Raw genomic sequence first — 21,784 nt, 5'->3', positions numbered from 1 at the left:
CTTGGAGGAGGTCCAGGGGAGGGTGGGAGGATGTGCTGTGATGTCCCTGAAGGGATGCTGTCCTGCCAGCAGATCCCTCTGTTGGTGCTGCATGCTAGACTAAGCAATCACTCCTGCCTTGTTTTCCAAGATCTGCCCCCTCCCATCTCACACAAGGCACCCAGGAGCTCAAATTTGTCTCTTACAGAAAAACTTCTTCAAAACTCAGGATTTTTCCTATTTTCACACGGGATAGAATCAGGGAAAGAGCCTTAACTTCTGCTCTGCATTTCCTGATCCCTCAAGATTTACACCAGGGGTCAGAGCCAGCTTAAACACCTTTTCCAAGTGGCTCCAAGTTCAGTGAAAGATGCTCTGAGGACACCCAGGTGTGAGCAGCCTGTCTGTCACTAATGCCACGTCCAGCACTGATGATCCCTGGGTGCTCAGCCCTGTCAGGAGGCAGATCTGCCTCTCTCCCTGTCTTTCCCAGAGATATTTCATTTGATAACAGCAATAAGTCTCTGCAGGCAGCACCATTCGGGACAATTATTGTTCTTGTCAAGTGGTTTGAGACACTCAGCTCTGGGCTTTGTCCTCTGTCACACCACCCAAGGCACACAATTATCACTCAGAGGGACCCTTCCTGCCATCCCTTATTGTGCTGGTGATAGCTCTGCCAACAGCGTGGACGTGGAGGGATGGGAGGGGATGAAAAGCAGGGGAGCTAAGGAGACGCAGAAATAAGGAAGTAAAAATGTCAGCAGGAAGGGCTGAAATTGCTGGATGTATCAGGGCAGAGTGCAATCTTCCCAGTGGGAAGCAATGGGAGCCCCAGCACTTGCAATCAGCCCAAAATGATCGAGGAAGAGGGAATGGGGAGGGCTGACCCACCTGAGCATGCCATGATCAGGGCCATTACCTGCTCCAGGGGCTGATCCCTCATCCTTGCTTGGTTCCTGGCCTTGGCACACCCTGGTTCCCACCAGCTAAATCCCTGCTGATGGTTTTGTCCTGAATCTTTCACAGCTCTGCCTGCTGTGAGACCCGAGGTGGTGCAGCTCAGTGTGCTGTGTGGCTCAGGGACAGGAGAGAAGTCAGCTCTATTTGTCACATCATTGCACTCCAGCAAGAGATCTCGGTGGCATTTGACTCCGTGGTGTGGCTCTCAGTGAAGGGAGTGATAAAAAAAATCCAACAGAAAGCAGAGCTGAGAAAAAAAATGAGCTATTCACAGAAATCATGGGAAAACACAGTTGTGGGTTGTGACAGTGTTCAGAGGGATCTCAGGCTGAGGGAAGAAACAAGGATCTGACTCCATGTTTCAGAAGGCTGATTTATTATTTTATGATATATATTACATTAAAACTATACTAAAAGAATAGAAGAAAGGATTTCATCAGAAGGCTAGCTAAGAATAGAAAAAGAAAGAATGGATAACAAAGGCTTGTGGCTCAGACAGAAAGCCCAAGCCAGCTGGGCTGTGATTGGCCATTAATTAGAAACAACCACATGAGACCAATCCCAGATGCACCTGTTGCATTCCCCAGCAGCAGATAATCAATGTTTACATTTTGTTCCTGAGGCCTCCCAGCTTCTCAGGAGGAAAAATCCTAAGGAAAGGATTTTTCATAAAAGATGTCTGTGACAGTGGGTGGCTAGAAGACAAGCACAGGGCTCTGAGTTGTAGAATAAGGGGATGGTTTGGGTTGGAAGGGATCTTAAAGATCATCTAGTTCCAAACCTCCCACTGGGAATGTCACCCTCATGCATCCACTTCTTTAATTATTATTTATCTATATTTAAATGAAAGAGAAACCCCAATAATCACGTGGACTCTGTTTGTGGGTGATACCCAGATACAAAAATTCAGTCCCAGCTCTGGGAAGCAAAGGATCCAATGAAATAGAATGACAGTGAGCAAGAAGTTTTCTGCCTTTTTATGGCTGGAAAATTGATGGAAGGAAGATTAAATGGTTTCCACAGAATCGTGCAAGGAGTTGATGGCAGAGCCAGGTACAGGAATCAATCCCTGGATTTGAGCTCTAATCACAAAAGTGGTGTCAGAGAAAACAGACCAACACTAAAATTCTGCTAAAATTCTGCAGAAGTTTCCCCACTATTGGACATGTTTGAGGTACAAAGGGGAGATATACCATGAAACCACTCTGGATTTATCATCCTGAGTGTGCTCAAGCCAAATTACGAAAGGGGAGAACGCTGCAAGTGGTCAGGCATGGACATGGATTTGCACAAACTGCAGGAGCATCTGATGCTATTGGAGAGTGTAAAAGGCAAAAAAAAAAGGATACTTGTGAGTTCTAAATATTGCTCCTGTGAAGTGCAACAGCTCCTTCTAGTAGATTTTTGCCATTTCCTGAAGAGAGCCAGTCTGTGTTGCAAGCAGCACAGCCTTTCCTTCTCAGGAATTGCCCACAATTTCCTGCTTTGTTGAGATTATTGTGATTAGAATCCAGACTTGTCAGATTTGCATCTTCTGGGATGGTTTTCCTGTGTTGGAGGCAGCTGTGCCAGGAAAGGTGGAGACACAAGCCCTGATGGTATGAGCATTGCTCAGGAGTGTCCGGGAAGCTCCGCTCTCCTGGAGATCGATGCTCCAGCCCTTTATTCTCCCCTGAAACACATTCCCATCTTATTGTCACGGCTGAGCAAGTCCTTTTCAAAGACTCCTGTTGAGCTCAGTGGGCTTTGAAGAGGGTCACAATGAGTGAGCAGCTCCTGTGGTCTGAGGAGGACGCAGCATTTCCTCGCGGTTCCTTTGCAAATTGCTCTGTTCCATGCCCTGCAGCCCACACAGCATCAGATGGGCTCAGGCAGGGCCAGTGTGAGCATCCTCATCCCAGCTGGCGTCATCCTCACAGCTCTGCCATGGGATTCATCCCCTCACACCCCTTTCCAGCTCTGGATCAAGCCTGATGGGTTAAAAAGTCTGATATGTCTAAAACTCACTTATAAGGACAGGTAAAAGGAAAAGGACTTCTTGGAGTTGCTTGTTTCTTTAAGTGAGCCTGTGGTATTTGTTTTTTGTTAATTTTTTTTAATAAAAAACAAAACAACCTCCCTGTGCTGTTACCAGTGACAGCTGAGATCTACTTTTCTGAGCTTTTATTAGGGGAAATCTTTTCTCTGTTAGTGACATGTGGTAAATAACTTTTTTAAAAATTATTATTATACTGCTGTTATTGACTGTGGAATTTCTAGCAGGTGCATATTAAGGAAACGTGCTTGGTTGGGGGATTGACTCTGCTGGTGGATGGGCTCTTGTGTTGTGTCAGTGGCAGCCCATTTTCATGAAGTCCCTGGAAGACTTGCTTACATTCTCTAAGTGCCTTGGCAGACTCCCTTCTGAGGTGCAAAGCACATACAATACTGAACATTTCTGGAAACAGAAAATATGTGCTAACACCCAGACACTTACTGAAACTTGTTTCAAAAATACATATCTATGATTACAGTAGGAAAAAAAAAAGCCATAACTTGCTGAAATCAACAATCTCCAGCTTTTAATACAAATACTTGTCTTATTTTTTTAGAGATGAATATAGAATTTTTCAAAACTAGATTGCTTCTTACAAAGGAAAGCGAAGTTCTTGCTAAAGCAAAATGGCGAAGGTGGTGTCAAAATTACAGAGCATTTTCTCATGGTTCCTTTGCAAATTGCCAGTGTGAGCATCCTCATCCCAGCTGGCTTCATCCTCACAGCTCTGCCATGGGATTCATCCCCTTTCCAGGTCTGGATTGAGCCTGCTGGGTTAAAAAGTCCAATATGTGTTTGCCCCTGGTGCTGCAGACAGACAAGATCTAAAATCCCAGCTGAGCTCCTGCTGTGGGATCTTCCATGGGAAGAAAGGCTCCAGAGATTCCCTTGCTTATCCCTGCCTAGGCTCTGCTTCCAGCTAAATCCCGAAACACACACGAGGCTCTGGTGAGGCCCTTTCTAAGACTCTGACTTCAGGATGACCAGTTATTCTGAATATATACCAGTTTCCATTCCCAATCAGTGTTTTCAAAGTGCTGTGCAAAGCAGGTGTTCCTGAGTGGCAGAATTATATTATTATAATTAATTATTCACCACTCTTCAGGCATTCTCCTTCCCATTCCTGTCTCCCCATCCTTGCATCCAGTGGTGTGAGTCCAGACAGCTCTGCATCATCTTGGATCTTGCTGGCAGTGACAGCCAAAATTGTCCTAAAAATGAAAATCCTGAATGAGACTGTCTACTGCAAAGGACCTGGCTCACCTGGGCTGCTCTTTACGTCCATGGAAACCAGAAATACCCATCAATTCCCCACAACTGGATCATAATCACAGCGTTTTGCAGATTAATGGCTAATTGTGTTTAGCCTGTGCAAAGAGGAATTACTGAGCAAGCAGCTCCCACTCTGCTGTAATGGACAGAAATCACCAGTTACCATTTACTCCCCAATTATACAGCAATTAATGGATCCATGAAAACCTACCTGCAATGCTCAGAGCTTTGGCATCTCTGTGGATAACCACAACAGGAGTTTAAGGGATGGGGGACTCTTTAGTGGCGTTTTGGCCCAGCCAAACCAGCTTGCTGAGTTAGATTTAGTAGGAAGAATATTTTTCTTTCAAAGTGAGATTTTGTCCTGATGTAGATCCCAGTGCAGTGGGAGATCCCTGCTCTTAAAATTCTGCAGAAGTTTCCCCACTATTGGAAATGTGTGAGGTACAATGGGGGATATACCATGAAACCAGTCTGGATTTATCATCCTGAGCGTGCTCAAGCCAAATCACCAGAGGGCAGGATGCTGCAAGTGCTCAGGCATGGATATGGATTTGCACAAACTGCAGGAGCATCTGATGCTGCCGGAGAGGGTAAATCCTATTGTACACTCTGCTCAGCAATAGTAGCAGACACAAAATGTTTCTCCCCTTCTTTCTTGCTCCCTTCTGTCCTTTCATCAAGCATCTCCTCTCCCATCATGAGGTTTTGGCCTTTTGGTGAGGTGCTGGGTGGAAGCTGCTGATGGAGGTGAGGAGTGGGGTGAGCCCTGGGTGAACTGGCTTGAGATAAATCAAAATCTAGGTGGAAAAAAGCACTCAGCACCGCGTGGAGAGGGCCTCCAGAGAGCAGCTTCCATTTCCTTCCTTGGGTCACCTCTGTGTGCCTTGACTGCCCCTGACAAGTGTTTGTTTAATTCTGTCCAACTCTCTCAGAAGTTTTTTTGCAGCTTTTTAGGACATATTTGCTGGAAACTGGATACTCCTTGCTCCAGCTGAAGCTTTTCTGGATCCAAGTAGGGAAAAGTGATTGCCTCCAGGGGTTTACACATGTAACAAGCTCTATCTGCTCCATCCCCAAAGGAGAATTGTTTGGGTTTTGGCAGCAATATGGCATTGTTGATTTACAGTCTGTTCATGATCTCCAGCAGTCCCCAGACCCTCTCCTGCAGCACTGCCCAGCCACTCCAATTTCAGAGCAGTTTGCATCAATTCCTCCTACTGAAAAAAATAGTCCCCATTTGCCAGCATTGAATTTCATTTGGTTGATTTTGGCCTAGTTCTACAATTTGTCAAGTTTGTTTTGAATTCTTAACCCTGCTGTTGGAGGTTCTTACAGCCCCTCTAGAACAGTCACGAAATCATCCAAGTCAGTAGTGAAAATACTGAGTAATGCCAGACTCAGGATAATATTCCTTTTGAAACATCCTCCCAGCTTGAAAGGAATTATCTGATTTTTTTTGTTTAATGTTTTTTTGCATAAACCTTATGGTGGCCTTTCTTAGGTCATATTTCCCTGGTTTGTTTATGGGGATCTGCTGTAGGATAGTAGCAAACACTCTCCTGAAATCAGGATAAATCACATCTGCTGCCTCCCCTTTATCCACAAAGTCATTAAGCCTGTCAAAAAGGAAATTAGATTGGGTTGACACAATTTGTTCTTGACAAATCTGTGCTGGCTGATTTTTATCACCTTATCATCTCGCAGGTGCTTATAAATTGATTGTTTAATAATTTGATGTACTTTCTTTCTTTCTGGGAAGCCAAGTTAGGCTGACAGGTCTATAATTACACAGTGGCTCCATTTTCCCCCTTTTTCAGAGGATTTCCCTGATTTTGAGACTTTACTCAGCTTCCAAGAGTTCTTCAGGACATCCTTGGTGTAAATAACCTCATCTACCCCCTCAGCACCTATGGGATACCCAGCAGAGGCACAGCTGGATGGAAGACCCAGAATGTGTGATTTACACCTTAAAGTTGCTCCCAACTTGGGAAAAATACTTTTCAAAGCTGTGCTCAACACCCAAAAAATGGATTTCAAAGTTAAGGCCCATCACGTGCAAACCCACTTAGATCATGGAATATTTTTCTGACTGATAGGCCAAGAGGGAGTGGCTCTAAGTTGAAGAAAGGTTCAGATCAGATATTAGGAAGGAATTCTTGGCTGTGAGGCTCTGGTTGCCCAGGGCAGCTGTGGCTGCCCTTGGCAGTGTCCAAGGCCAGGTTGGACAGGGCTTGGAGCAACCTGGGACAGAGGAAGGTGTCCCTGCCATGGCAGGGATTGGAACTGGATGATCTTTAATCTCCCCTCCATCCCCATTCTGACATTCTATGAATGTTCATCTAATGGATAAATGGGTTTTTGTGAGGGGCATGGTTGGAGCTCCACAGCTTTGGGAGCATCCCATGGCATTCTGGCAGGTGCTGCTGATTAGGGAGGTGAGTGACATCTCCATTTCTCTTGTTCTCCATGCTCAGCACCACCTCTTTCCTTTTCTCATCCCCTCCCCACCTCCAGGCACTCTCTAAGTCTGGCTTTGGGGTTTATTTTAATTTTTTTTTGGTTTGTTTTCTTTTTCCTCTCCCACTTCTAGTACTCGTACGAAGGGATGGAGATTAACAGCCTGCCAGTGGAGCTGACAGTCGTGTGGAACGGGAATTTCAACATTGACAACCCAGCACAGAACAAAGGTAAAGAGTTATTTCAACTTGTCCTTGGAAGCAGTAACCTTAGCAACGGGCCCTCGCTCCCTACACTTAACAAAGCCGCCACCGTCTCCCCGTGCTGGCTGCCGCACACTTGTTCTCTGCACTCTGCAAATTACCAATTTCTGAGTGCTTTGTGTGCCTCCCCCCAGCCCTCCAGTTCTCTCATTCCACCTGAGAAACGCGGCTCTCCCTCCCACTTGTGTCACTCTCCCTCTCCCTTCACCGTCCCTGCTTCTCCCCGCATCCTCGTGTCTGCTTTTCACGCCCCTCCCTCTCCAGGTTTTTTTTTTTCTCCCCCTCTTTATTTCTCCTGCAGTGATGCTCTTCAAGTTAACATGCCAGGAGAACGGGCTCTCTGCTCACAGGCAATTTAGTAATGAGCAGGGGAAGGCAGGAGGGGAGCAGGAAGGCTGCAGCTCTCCAGTGCGAGAATTCTGAGCAAAATGAAATGATGATAATGATGATAAAAAGAATCTGAAAACCACCTGTGTTTAACCACCACCGATGGCACAGGTTTGGTGTGCCCCTCTCAGAGGAGGCTGCACATCCAGCCACAACCCTGGGTGTTTCTGGAGATGGATGGTTTGTCCACATTTTCTTCTTCCTTCTTGTCTTTCCACCCTGGAACCTTCCCCCCAGGCAACCCCTCCCCTTGGCTGCCCTGCATTTGCAGCTCACACCTGCAGATTCTCTTCTTCTCACATCATCACCTCTCAGAAATGTCTCCCTCCCTCTCTTTACCTTGTCGTGGACACTTCCCACACCTTCTCCCACTCAATCTGTCCCCAGCAGGTTCTGCCATGGTGCTGTCACACAGTTCCACACTGTCTTGGTTTGGAAAGACAGGTGTCTGCTAGGGAAGGCAGGAGCATCCCCTGAAATGGAAAATGTAAATCCCCTTCCTCAAAATTTTTATAATTTTGAAATTAAGGGGGGCTCTCAGGCAAAGATATGGGAGCAGGAATAACAGTTCTTTATTAGGGAAGAAAATAAAAATGAAATAAACAATGCAGTAAAATAAAAAAACACTGACAGAATCAGAACACAACCTGACACCCTGTGGGTCAGAGTGTTGGTAGAGTCCAATTGGAATTGTGGCTGCAGCCCTCCTGGAGTGCCAGGTGTGGTTCTGTTGGAGCAGGGATCCTGTAGAAAAGGGTGGAGTTTTCCTCTGAAGATCCAGTGGAAGAGGCAGCTGCTCCTCTGGGAATCCAGTGGAAAGGCTGTGCTGGTGTCCCAAAGCTCAGATTGAATCCAGGTAGGAATGCTTGGCTCCTCCCCTGGGCGGAGCATCTCCCCATGGGATGCTGGGATTGGATCAGCCCTGCAGGGACACTCAGTGGCCATGGACAGCAGAGATCTCCTGGAGGGAGGGTTGGCTGTGGGAGAGATAAAGAAAAAACTGCCCCATGGACAGAGAGAACTGCCCCACCTCTGACAGATGGCAAATAGAATATACATTACTTGGCAGTCTAGGACACACACCCACCCTCATGCCGAGGGGTGGTGGGTGAGGTTCCCACCAACAGCACGTTCAACTTGGACAGCAACACAGAAGGCAACTCTTCTCCCCATGGCACAACCCCATCTGCCCTTCTCCCCCTCTGAACGGCAGAGATCTGGCACCAAAACCCCAAAACTGTGGCTTTTGAGGGTTAAATCCACTCAGCAACACAACAGGCTGGAGATTCCTGCCTAGCCCTGGCACTCAGGCACAGCCTGTGCTCAAAGTGCCACCCTGCCTCTGCTCTGAAGTTGTCTCCTTCTCTCCAAGCTATGTTTCAGGACACTGCTGATTTCCATGGGCCCAAAGAGTGCCAAGGACTGGGAGAACCTTTAACAGTGTAGGTGGAGGTCAGAATTGGGACACTAGCCCCAGTCCTGCTTAGTTTTGTGCTACCATAAAATGAGCACCCCTGACACAAAGTGATCCACCCCAAAATTTAAATCCTTTTCTTGGGCTGCATCTAGGTGATGTGGAGCAAAATAAATCTCATAATCATGATGATCATTTTTAGAACTCTTTGTGCCAGGAACATAAAACAGAGCCAGGGATGAACTCAAGAATGATCTCTAGCACTTTCTTGGGTTATTCAAAGCTAAAATGTTGCAAATAATGACTAGGAAAAAAATCTGGGAAGCAGCACTGGCTGGTGGCTCTCCCAGATGAGTAATTTGGATATCATCATGATTTTGGTCAGGAGGAGAGTTTAGGCATGTGCCCATAGAGATACCACATGGAAGCAGTGCCACACAGAGGCGACCAAGATGCCACTGCTTTCACATCCAGCATCACCATGGGCTGGGCTGGGAGGTTCAAACACCAAACTGACCCAAACCTGCTAAATTATCTACAGAAATACCCACTGGTAGCAGCTCAAGTAGAACAACTCAGCAAATTTGAGGAAATCCCACAGAAAGCTAAGGAAAGAGGTGTATTCCATGAGGTCTGGAAAACACTGTGTTTGTGAGATGTTTTTCAGGCTTTTTGGGGTACTTTTAGGTACTGTTCTTGCACCCAGCCTGGAGAAGTAAAGAGTTTATGAGTTTTTCTTGCATTGGCCAATACTTGCTGACATTAAGGGGGAAGGTATGGGGAGACAGAGCCTTTCAGCATAAATATTTCCAAAGCCTTTGAGCTCTGGGATTGTGTATAAAGATAAAAACCACTTTAGTCACCCACAGACACAGCAAAACAGAAGCACAAAGGGAAAATTTCCCAACATGCCTGCAAATGAAGGAAAGAAAAAAGTCTGAGAGCCTTGGTTCTGTCACCTTCATCTTCCAGGAGGAGAATCCTGCTATCAGTCTCCTGTGCAAGCCAGGCCTCCGTTTCTACATCTGTAAAATAAGGATAAATAATATGATCTCATTTTGTAGGAGGACTTCAATATTTTTAGGTTTTATTAGAAAAACCTCAGAGTGCTTCTAATCACTTAAGAGCTCAAAATGGAGCTAAGCATTAATCACTGCTGTCTGTATGAGAGTGGAATCAACTCTGCTTCAAAGTGGGAAGCAGACTGAATTTCTGGAGCAGAAGAAAAGGTCTGGAATCAGCCTAATAATGAACCACTGTGTATTCACTGTTGCCTTTTGGGATTTCTGTCAAGTGGGAAACCTGAGTGGCATCACCTGAACACAAAATCCTGGGGAGTTTCACACCCAAGTTTAAGCTGTGGGTTGGCCAGTGTCACTATAGGACACAAAAAACCACAAACACACACCACTGTCCTCAAGGTGAAGAAAAAGGGAAGTTTATTTTCTGACTCTAACATTTATAGTTTTCCAGGAGTGACAGTGGATTGGAGGGTGACAGTGCCACCTCTCCAATGACACTGGTCAAACTAACAGTCTATCTACTTTCTCCTCCTCCATAAAGGAATGCAAAACAATGAGTTATTTACAGAAAGTGTGTGAGAAAGTTTGCTACAAGAATGTCAACATCAGAAGGCTTAGAAAATCTTAAAGGCTTAGAAAATCTTAAAAAACCAGAGTGACAGGCCAGGTCTAGAAAATTCCTTTAGGATGAAGTGCTGAGTCTGAGGCTGGTTGTTGGTGACACTTTATGACATTTAGTCCATGAGAAAGGAAGGGACTGAGGCCAAATCACTGCCCAGGCATCATTTCCTCCAACCTCTTGCTTGTAGACCCTCACCTTACCTTCTGCTCCCAAATCTTTTCCTCCCCATACCTCTTCCTCTTTCATACCTGTTCCTCTTCATACCTCTTCCTCTCCCATACATCTTCCTCTTCATACTTCTCCCTCTCCCATACCTCTTCCTCTCCCATATCTCTTCCTCTTCATACCTCTTCCTCTTCATACCTCTACCTCTCCCATACCTCTTCCTCTCCCATACCTCATCCCTCCTGCTCTCAGTTTCCAAAAACACCATTGATGAAGAATGAACTAATGAACTTTATTTCAAGGAGGATGTCCATGTTTTTCGCCCCATTACTCACCTCCCTGGAGAGTTTCCATCCTGCTTCTGGCACGAGCAGCCCAGAACACTTTCCCCTCTTTCTCCCACTGCCATCCCACCCTCCCCTGAGCTGCCTGCCTCTCTCAGGCCCCGTGTGTGTTTGCTGTCCCTGCAGTTCACCTGTACAAGTGCGGGGCCATGCGGGACAGCTGCGGACTCTGCCTGAAAGCCGACCCCGACTTCGAGTGCGGCTGGTGCCAGGGGCAGAACCAGTGCACGCTGAAGCAGCACTGCCCAGCCCAGGACAGCCAGTGGCTGGAGCTCTCCAGCACCAAGGGCAAGTGCACCAACCCCAAGATCACGGATGTAAGTCGTGGATCTGCCAGAAGCTGGGGGATTTCCTTTCTTTGGTTTGTTTTCCTGATTTGGGCTTGGGTTGGGGATGGGGAGGTCAGGAGTGAGTTCTGATGGGTCAGGAAAAGCCTCAGGCACTCTGGGAGTGTGAGGCCATGGTGGCTTCAAAGGCAGGAAGAAAATTTTTACAAAATTTTTACAAAAATTTTTTTTACAACCCAGGGGTGACCTTGGGTGTTGGAACTCTGGCTGATGAGAATTTTCCACTTTCTGTGCTGGCAGGCACTGACCCCCAAGAGAACATTGCATTGACCTGAAGCCCTGGAGAAGCTTCCAGAATGGAATGATGAAACTGGGATTGTGGGTGTGCAGTTTGGATAGAAGTGTGTAATATCACACGGTGGGAAACTCAGAGTTTAAGGGTTTAGAATACAATAATATCTATAAAGTAAGATGGAGGTTTTGGGGCAGTGGCTGGTCCTTCTTCTTCACCTTCTTCTCCATGGGTTTGGGTGGTTTTGTGTAATTGGATAAAAAAGTCCATATTGCAAGTGAAAATAATTTAGGTGTCATGTCTTAATTGGATAGCTTATCCTTAAAAGGCCTTGTAGACAGAGAGATGGGGCTCCATTTTTAGTTTGTTAGAGTTCCCTGTTTACTAGGCCAAAGGAAATGTTCAAAAAGGAAATGAGAGAATAGGAAGACCATAAAGACAAGGAGCAGAAGAAGGGAGACAAAGCAGGGGAGGCAAGTCAGGCCTGAAATCTAAAGGGATTCTTTTCTGCTGTCTTAGGATGCCTTTGCCATAATGCCAGGAAAGTTTTCAGAGTCAGAGGACTGGCAGCAGGACAGACCTAAGCTTAGAAAATGAGGGCTCCATGCCTTCCAGCTGCCTCCTGCACCTCTCAGTCACCAGGCCTTATTCAACAATGTGGCCAGGGCCTGATTTACAAATGGCAAAATCAGGAGGGAAATGAAACAGGGAAAAAATGGGGAAATGCAAAAGAGGAAAATCCAGCCTCCACAGTGGTGCTTTAATAGGAATAGTTAGGTGGGTTATTTTCCTAGAAAGCAAGAAAAGCTTTTTAAAGTTGCATTTGATTCAGATTCAAAAAGTGTGGGTGTTATGGAAGAGCCCTAAACCAATATCTTGAACATTTGGGGAGAGCAAAGGCTGGGTTGAATCTGTTTTTCCTAGATGTTACTGAAAATAACCCTTTTTCCTGTGTTTTGAGCCATCTCCCTGTCATTCACCAGCTTTCAAAGCTCTCTCTCAGTTGAACTGTTGGAGTTCAGTTTATTCTGATGTTTATGGCTCATTCTGGTGTTTCCAAGGTGAAGGTCTCTACTTTACTTGGATTTATCTCAGAGTAGTAATTCTGACCCCACCTGAAGCACCTGAAGCTGTGAAATCAAACCCAGACATCCAGAAAGAACAGATAAAATCAACTGAAAATTCAACTTTGAGTTCTTGAAAATCACTTGGAGCTGGGGGAAATATTTTAAAAATATTTTCAGATTCTCAGACCCTGTGAAACAATGATAGAATTTGGTATGGGGCAGCTGATGGATGATCAGCTAAAGCAGAAATCCAAAACACAAGGACATGGGTGTGCAGAAGATTCACCCACATTTCTCTGCCATGCTTTAACCCTAATCCTTCATCTCCAGCCTCATTTTGCAGAGCAAACCCCTCATTCTCCACCCTACAGCTCCAGAGTGCTTCAAATTCTGCTGGCACTTCCTCCAACAGCTCTCTGAGCTCAAACAGATCATTGCAACACTCACTCATGAAATATTCCAGCTGCCTGCTGCAAGCCTTAAGTAGCTCTTGGAAGGCCTTTTTTCTGAGCCATTAGCATGGAAGTAATCTCAAGTGACTGGATATATATTGCAGCTAATGGTAGGTCTGGAGCTGTGGGGTGGGAGCATCCAGAGCCTGGAGAGGAGCCAGGGCTGGGTCTCTGCAGGGAAGAACACGTGTACTCACACTTGTAGGGGCACTCACACCCCCTGCAGCACTGATCCCCCCATTTCTGTATCAGCCCTGGCATTTACACAGCCACACAGGGAAATTAAGGGACTCAGAGACTCGCTGAGCCACAAAAAACTCCTTTAGGAGTGACAAGCAGCAGTTGATGTGAGCACAGACTGGAAATTGAGATGCAGCTCTGGGTCTTCCAGAGGAAGCTGAGGCTTCCTGGCAGCTTTTGTTTCCCTACCTGGGTTTTCCTCTCCAAATCTGACAGGTCTCGTGCCACATTTTCCACCTGTGATAGAACAGGCTTCTCCTCTCCTGCTGTGAAAACAACCTGGCAGCACCTTCCTCTTGGTGGAATCTATGCCAGAGCTGTGAAATAGGGTTTAAAAATCTTCCATGTGACCCTGGGAGAACCCCAGGCCCTCCTGATTTAAGGAAATAAGTGGTTTTTAAGGAAATAAGTGGGTTTTGAAGCTGGCCTTCACAAATTAAATATTGCCCAGGGAAGGATTCCGTGGTGCTTTGTTGGCTTTGCTCTAGGAAGTTTCCTGTTGATGCTTTTTGAGTCACAGCAAGAAGTTTTTGAAATCTTGTGCTTTAGACAGCTCTCCCTCTCCCCTTTTCCTTTCCTTTTCCTTTTTCCCTTTCCCTTTCCCTTTCCCTTTCCCTTTCCCTTTCCCTTTCCCTTTCCCTTTCCCTTTTCCCTTTCCCTTTTCCCCTTCCCCTTTCTCCTTTCCCTTTTTCCTTCCCTTTCCCCTTTCCCCTTTCCTTTTTCCCTTTCCCTTTCCCTTTCCCTTTCCCTTTCCCTTTCCCTTTCCCTTTCCCTTTCCCTCTCGCCTTCCCTTTTCCCTTTCCTCTTTCCCTTTCTTTTTTCTTTCCTGTCAAACCACCACAAACACCTCCTGGTTCCCTTTAGAGTCAGAGATAACTCACACTTACTGAGGAGTTGGTTCACAACACCTAAAATTAATATCCCAAAGTTAATATCTTGAAATTAAATATCCCCTAGAGGTGCCTGGCTCTCCCTCCTTTTATTAAAGGTTGGCCCTTCTAAAATTCACCTTTTGGGTGGGAATCACACCAACCCTGGTGCCAGGCTGGGTGCTGGGAGCAGCAGGGCATGGCTGCCAGCCCCAGATTCCCACCTGGCAGAGCCAGGGGCAGGTGGGAATGGCCGTGAGACAGGGAATTCCCCTTTGCTCACTGCAGGGAGAGCTGTGCCAGCCCTGGCAGATGGCAGCCATGGCATCCTGAGCAGGCAGCAGGGAACACCCTGCAAGGGAAGTGTTTGAACCCTTCTCAAGTGGGCAATGGCATGGCAAAGTGGGCATAGTGAGGAGTTGGAAGGGCAGGATGGAGATAATTAAGGGCCAGCCCTGTGATTCTGGTGTTGTTCCAATGCTCAGGAGACAGTTCCAGTGCCCGATTCCCACCTGGCTCTGGACAAGGGGGATGGAGCAAGGCCCTGTGAGGGTCTGGTGCAGGGCCAGGCTGGCATGCAAATGCCATTCCAGCAGCCCCCAGGCTGGTTGGGATGGTTGCTCCTCTCATGCTCAGACCCAGAGGCTCCACAAATAATCTGTCCATGCTCCCTGCTTGCCCTTCCAATGGCCCCAGCTCTACCAGGAGGGAAACTGGAGCTCTTTCAGGAGGAGATGTTGGCACAGAGCAGCTGCTGCTGCTGTCTCAGTCACCATCCACCTCCTCCACACCTAACCCAACACCCTGTTCTTGCTGTGGCTTGGCTGTTTTTCTTTCAGGTGGACATTTTCAGCTGAATTTCTGCTGCATGACCATTACCTCTATGTGCTTTGGGCTGGGAATTTTGGATTTCAAGTGACTGGCACAACCCTTTATGTCCTTGTCTTGTCCTTTCTCCCATTTCTCTCCACCGTGTCCCTCTGCTGCCTTTCCATGGCTTACATCTACAAAGTGCAGAGCTCAGCTGCAGCTCCATAAATCCCCACAAAAAAAATCTTCAGCTCACCTCTGGATGTTTTGCAAGTAGTTAAAAGAGAGTAAATGGGTTCTGGGGCAGAATTTTGCATATTCTGTGTATCTGAAATAGGTTTGTTCAGCATTTATAAGTGTCCCTAGCGATCCCCAAAAGTTGTCTGTTCTTTCACCTGACAGGTTTTGTATTTGTGTTGCCCCCAGATGAAGGAAAGAATGATGAATCTGACTCCATGTTCTCAGAAGGCTAATTTATTATTTTATGATACTATATTATATTAAAGAATGCTAAACTATACTATACAAAAGAATACAGAAAGGATACAGACAGAAGGCTAAAAGATAATAATGAAAATCCATTACTCTCTTCAGAGTCTCAACACAGCTTGGCACTGATTGGCCAAAGAGCGAAAACAACTCACACCAGAATCCAATGAAACAATCACCTGTGGGTAAACAACCTCCAAACACATTCCGCATGAGCAAAACACAGGAGAAGCAAATGAGATAATATTGTTTTCCTTTTTCTCTGAGGCTTCTCAGCTTCCCAGGAGAAAAATCCTGGGCGAAGGGATTTTTCCAGAAAATGTGAATGCCACAGCCAGGATTCTGGTGCCTGCTTTGATCGTTCTCCTTTCTCTTGGCTTGTTTCCCCAGATCAACCCCGTGACGGGCCCTCGTGAGGGAGGCACCAGAGTGACCATCCGTGGGGAGAACCTGGGGCTGGAATTCCGGGATATCGCCTCCCACGTCAAAGTGGCCGGCGTGGAGTGCAAGCCCCTGGTGGAAGGGTACATCCCAGCAGAGCAGTAAGTGGGGTGTGTGGCACAGCAAAGGCCACAGCACACCTAATGACGTTCCTACCTACGGGGGCCTTCCAAGGGATCCATTCCAACTTGGGAATTGAGGGATGAAGAAGCCATTCCTCATGTACAGCTCAGGATAATCTATTTATTTCATAACCCAGTCATTACTGTGTTTGGATTGCATGTTTAGGTGATCCTCATGGCAAATGCCCTGAAGTTATCCTGGTTTTCACCAAGAAGTCACCCCAAGCTGTTCAATTCCTGAAAAGCCTATTGCTAAATGCAGGAGTGATCATTAAACCTTAGAGCTGCCTCCACCACACCAGGCTGGAGCTGAGAGGGATGGAGCCAGACCTCAGCCCAACATTTCTCTGTGTATTTCAGTGGATTTACACCACCTCAGCACTTGTCCCAGCCAGAAGCCACTACTTTCTAAAGAATAACTTCATCCACAATTTTGGTTCTGGATGGGACAGAAAAGGGTGAATTAATCTTCAGTCCATCCCCCAGCATTGAGGGCTCTTAGCTGCAACTCCATCTTACCAAAACCACTCCTCAAACTCTGCTCCTGCTTGGTGTTTCCCTCTCAGGATCGTGTGTGAGATGGGAGAGGCCAAGCCCAGCCAGCACGCTGGATTTGTGGAAATCTGCGTGGCCGAGTGCAAGCCCGAATTCATGGCCAGGTCTTCTCAGCTCTACTACTTCATGGTAAGTTCCTGAAAAAGTTCTCCTTGGCCCTGAACTCCTTGGCCTTGCTTCTCTTTGCTCCCTCTGTCCATTGTCCTTCACCACGTTGAGCCTCCGAGCTCTTTGCTGCCGTTCCGGTGCACCAGATTGTTCATTCCATTTCCTTTCAACATCTTGTTCCCAGCAAAAATAGCTGGTCTAATTAAAGTTTTAACAACCTAATAATAGTCCAGATTATTAGTCCAGTTACAATTCCATGCAGTCACGGTCCAAATTAATACAGAAAATTCTCATTAATAGTTAAAAGTGCTGTACAGGAAAGAATAAAAAGGAGCTAAAAAGAGGAAAATTTCCCTAGTATCTTTTGTTTTTTTGGGTATGATGCTCCTGCTACCAACACCTCTGCTTGGAGCCACCAGTGTTGTCCAGAAGAAACTTGGGGGCTGTCACTACTCATTACAACCCCGGGATCTTCAGCAGCATGAGTGTGATGGTCTTGATAGGGTTTCTTTCTCCTCCCTCCTGGATTCCCCCAGGTGTTTATTCATCCCAGGAGCACTGGGATCAGGACAGACCCAGCTCAGGCTGCTGGTGAGCTGTAGGATGTGACTGGGGCTCAGTGCTGGTTTTGGATGCTCCGTGATGAAACAAGAGACACCTGCAAGCTTCAGCTTCAGTTCAAGTGCAAACACATGTTGTACACTCAACCTGTGCTTTATTCCTCCCTTCTGATGATGTTCCTTGTCCAAGAGACCTGATTATTCCTCTAAGGCCCCTTGCTGGGGACATGCAAGCATTGTCTGGCCTTGATCTGTTCAGATCTGTGCAGGTTTGAGATGAGAGGGTCCCTTTGTTCCCATCAAAAGCTCTCAGCTCTTGCAAGAGAATGGGTCTCTTCTGAAATTATTCACATGCCTGAGCATTTCTTTATGGTAAAGGGAACTTGTAATGAATGCAAATGTCTTGGATTCCCCCCTCGAGCTACAGAAATTCCTCTGTTCTCTGCATCTCCCGGTGTCACTCAGGTGTTGCGGTGGCGGGGGCACAGAAACACCTTGAGAGAAAGCCCCTACCAGGCAGCCAGAAGGGCTCTTTCCAGGACATTACACTTCAACGTGTCACCTTTTGCTACTCCTGGAATTACTGTCTGCTTTTGATCATCCGTGTCCATCTGTGACAGCTTTTCCCTCCGCTTGCCGCCTTCCCGGCTGCCAGGGCGCGAGCACGAAGCCACCGGGGTTTTTCTCTGCTCAGTACCTCCATACCTTTGTGCTAAACAAAAAAAAACCCAAAATACAGGCACTCTCCAGCCTGCCCATCATATTCCCTCTCGCGTGTCCGCTGCTTTCACAGTGGGAGCTGTGTTTTTTTGGCTTCCTTGGGTTTTTTCTGCCAGGAGGGCAGAGATGCTGCTGCAGGAATCTCAACGCGCCTTGGCATCCTGCAGCGGTGCGTGGCAGCTTGAAGGGAAAGAAGATGTTTGAAAAGCAAGGAAGGGCAGCACCTGGGAGATAAATGTCACTTCTTGACTCATAGCAAATCTTCTGGAAAATTGGTTTTCAAGAGGTTTGAAGGAAAACTGGGTTGGAGTTGGCCAATTGTTTCAGCCTTTCCCTGTCTTGCAGGAATTCAAAGAGATGATGGTTTGGGCTCAGATGAGTATTTAATTTCAGTGTTTTAAGAAAGAGGTGGCTTAGTTTAGAGATGCCAGAATGGTTCTTCTCCACTTTTCTAACCAGAACTTTTAAATTCAAATAGCTGCTCGTTTGTTTTAAACTCGTCTGTGATCAAAACCTTCAAATTGCATTAGAAAGTACAATAAGCCAAGAGGGAAACAAAGCTGAAATGAAATTTATGATGATCTAAATGAAATATATTTTTTTTAGTTATTCATTTTCTTGCTGTAATTATTGCCCCAGTCTTTCAATGAAAAAAATGTTACATTTACTGAAGAATATTTATCTTTATTCTGGGTTTAGATGAAAATATTGTGTCTCAGTGCAGGTGTTGTAGGCTGCTCCACATTTCTTCCTAAAATCCTTGTTTTGGGGAGCATTTCCCATCCATCCTTTTCATCTTTTCCCCTCTTGTTGCTACTGTGGAACCTCTAGGAAGGAAACTCAGGTGCACATGTTGTGTTTGAGTCATAGCTTGCTCTTCCTGTGTTCCCAGGAGGAGTGGAATGGGAACCAAGGTTCTGACAAGCTCCATGGGGGACAGTTTAGACCCACCTCTGATGGTGCTTCTCTGTGGAAAACCTGTGTGCAGGAGATGTTGGAGGAAAGAAAGGGTTGGGAAGCTGAGGAAAGTAGATAAAATCCTAAAAAATGCAGAAAATTTCATGTCCTCTTTCCCTCGTTGTCACTCTCCAGCCTATCCACACTCTCTTTGCATTTTCCACCACCTTCCACCGGTGAGGAAATGGTGAATAGTTTAGAGTTTTGCTGTGAATGTGCTGTGCAAAATTCAGGAAGGCCACTGTGAATAATTTAAGGCTGATCACACCTTTGAAAGCTGAACCACAAACCCATTTGTAAGATTGGCACCAGGCACAGCAGGGCTTTGCCAAGGAGCCTTCCTGGTGTGGCTGTGGCCTCTGAGGATCCTCAAAATGCCATGGCTGCTTTATCTACCCCAAGGAGAGGGCAGGGAACCCACCCAGGGGTGGGACAAAGCTCTTCTGGGTCTTTAAGTCGGATGTTCTCTATGATTTTTGAATCAGATACTGCTGCAGTGGTGCTGTGTGGGCTTTGGGCACCAGGTTGGCCATTCCCAACCCATTTTCTGCCAGCCATCAAGGTCAGTGGGAATTTGTACTGGTGGGGGTGTCCATCATTAAGGGAGCTGCCATCAGAGCTTGAGTGGGTACCCAAAATATAAATGAGCAGTACTGAAGTGCATCCTTTGCATTTCCATACTCTTCCTGTGTTTTTTTATTCCCTTAAAAGAGAATGATAGAGAATATTCCCAAAAAATCAGACTCCAAGCTTGGAGAATGGCTGGAATGCTGCCCAATGGAAAAGGACCTGTGGCTGAACATGAGGCCAGGTGTGTCCTGGTGACCAAGAAGCCAATGGCACCTGGGTTGTATCAGGAATAGTATGGCCAGCAGGAGCAGGGCAGTGCCCACCCCACTGTGCTGGCACTGCTGAGACCCCACCTCAAATCCTGGATTTTGAGCTCCTCAGGAAAGAGAACAGAGCTGGGGAAGGGTCTGGAGCACCAGGAATGGCTGAGGGAGCTGGGAAGGGTCTGGAGAACCAGGAGGGGCTGAGGGAGCTGGGAAGGGTCTGAGCCTGAAGCAAAGGAGGCTCAGGGGGAACCTTGTGCTTTAGTTGTGGGTTAAAGCCTGGACTTGGCAGATCATAGGGGTCCTTCAAAAACCTCAAAAATTCCACGATTCTAAGTATAAAACCAGCTTCCAAACCATCAGGTGAAAACCAGCCAGGTTTAAACACAGAAAGTGCCCAGCTCTGACAGCAGATCCTTCTACAGAGCTGTAAGTCTGGTTTTCATGTTCTGCCCTTCCTCCAAGAGCTGCATTTAGAACAGGAGCAAAATGGAAAAATGGAAATCTTGCCGCTGTTTTTCAAAATGATTAAACCAGAGGGGCCTGGGAACAGAGGTGGCTCTGTGTGTGTGAGAGTGGGAGCTGTGGTGTGTGTCAGGTGGTTTTATAAACATGGATTAATGGTCTCCAAAGCTCAATAAGGTTACTCATGATGTACCTGCTCGCTCAGAGGAGCTGAGAGCTTCAAGCACTTGTGTCATCATTCTTAAAGAGAGGGGGAAAGAAATAATCTTCATTTAAATGCATATAGTAGCTTTTCACTTGGGACTGAATGGAAAGTTTTTCTATTAAAATGCAAATGAAAGAATAAACTGTAACACCAAATTTCTCCCTGAATATTGATGTCTCCTCTCTGCATTGTGGTAACAGGGTGATCTGTGCCTTCAGAGCGCGAGTATTTTATCTTGATTTGGGGAAGAAGGGAGGGTGGCAAGGTAAGAAAAAGAGTTTTGAGATTTGGGGCCTCTAAAGGAATTGTGGCCCTTTTTGATATATTAACACAACGCTGTGTTAGGCTGGGAAAAGAGGCTCAGAAAATCAGCAGGAAAAGGGAAAAGGTGTTCAAGGGGCAGTGCTGCTTCTGAGGCTCTGGCATTTCAGAGAACCACCACCATGTCTCACTGAAGGACAGCTCAAGGCTGCCTCAACATCCAGACCAGAAAAGAGAAAGATTTAGGGTCGTGTGTGAGCATTTTGCACCAGGGCAGGTCCAGGTTGGACATCAGGAGGAATTTCTTCATGGAAAGGGTTGTTGGACATTAGAATTGCACCAGGAGGTGATGGAGTCCCATCCCTAGAGGTGTTCAAAGAATGAGCTCTGTTGTGGTTGTCAGGGTGGGGATGGGTCACAGGCTGGACTTGGGTGACCTTGGAGTGATTCTGGGATCCTGTGTGGGAGAGGCAAGAGCACACTCTGATGTTCTGCTGAGCTCTCCTCAATCCAAGGGGGAATGGCTTCTCCCTGCCAGAGGGCAGTGTCAGATGGAATATTGGGATGGAGTTGTTCCCTGTGAGGGTGGTGAAGCCAAAGAAGCTGTGCCTCATCCCTGGCAGTGTCCAAGGCCAGGCTGGACAGGAATATTGGAGCACTCTGGGATAGTGGAAAGTGTCCCTGACCATGGCTGGGGTGGGACTGGCTGATCTTTAAGGTCCCTTCTCACCCAAACTATCCTGTGATTCTGAGAATTAATAAAGCTGAGTGATCTTCTCACAATCAAACAATTTTCATCACTTGTGAGTTCCACAGTTTGGAGGTAGAAGTTCTCCATTAAGATGCAATCAAACCAGTTCACTGCCTGAGTTATCCTGCAGAGCTGGTGGTGTGTGACAGCAAAAAGAGCCCTGGCCTGTGCCAAACAAGCAGTGGAGATGAGAGGTTGTGATCCAAGGTGCTCCAGGAACGGGCCTGTCCTTGTAGGATTATTTCTGAGTGGGTACAAGGGCAGAGCTCATTTTGGAGGAGTGAGAACAGACTGGGGTTGGGTCTGAACTCATCCCACCAACCTGGCATTCGAGCAGGGAGTCTCTGACAGCTCTGGTGTCACCCCAGGCTCCT

The 21,784-nt window shown here is 46.7% G+C and overlaps 1 protein-coding gene across 2 annotated transcripts in view; it reads left to right on the top strand.

The window, feature by feature from the left end:
• The window catches only part of PLXNA4 (plexin A4), a 505,817-nt gene that overhangs the window by 412,326 nt on the left and 71,707 nt on the right, over positions 1 to 21,784 (top strand). For both annotated transcript variants that reach the window (XM_064703091.1, XM_064703090.1), the window contains exons 11-14: positions 6,843 to 6,939; positions 11,053 to 11,243; positions 15,823 to 15,974; positions 16,562 to 16,679. In XM_064703091.1, the coding sequence (XP_064559161.1) occupies positions 6,843 to 6,939; positions 11,053 to 11,243; positions 15,823 to 15,974; positions 16,562 to 16,679 (558 nt within the window). The remainder of the gene's footprint in view (positions 1 to 6,842; positions 6,940 to 11,052; positions 11,244 to 15,822; positions 15,975 to 16,561; positions 16,680 to 21,784) is intronic.

The sequence above is a fragment of the Zonotrichia leucophrys genome, chromosome 1A (genome assembly GCF_028769735.1).
Source record: "Zonotrichia leucophrys gambelii isolate GWCS_2022_RI chromosome 1A, RI_Zleu_2.0, whole genome shotgun sequence".
In the NCBI taxonomy this organism is placed as follows: Eukaryota; Metazoa; Chordata; class Aves; order Passeriformes; family Passerellidae; genus Zonotrichia; species Zonotrichia leucophrys.
Note: the sequence above shows the minus strand (reverse complement) of the source record. Positions and strands in the feature narration are given on the sequence as shown.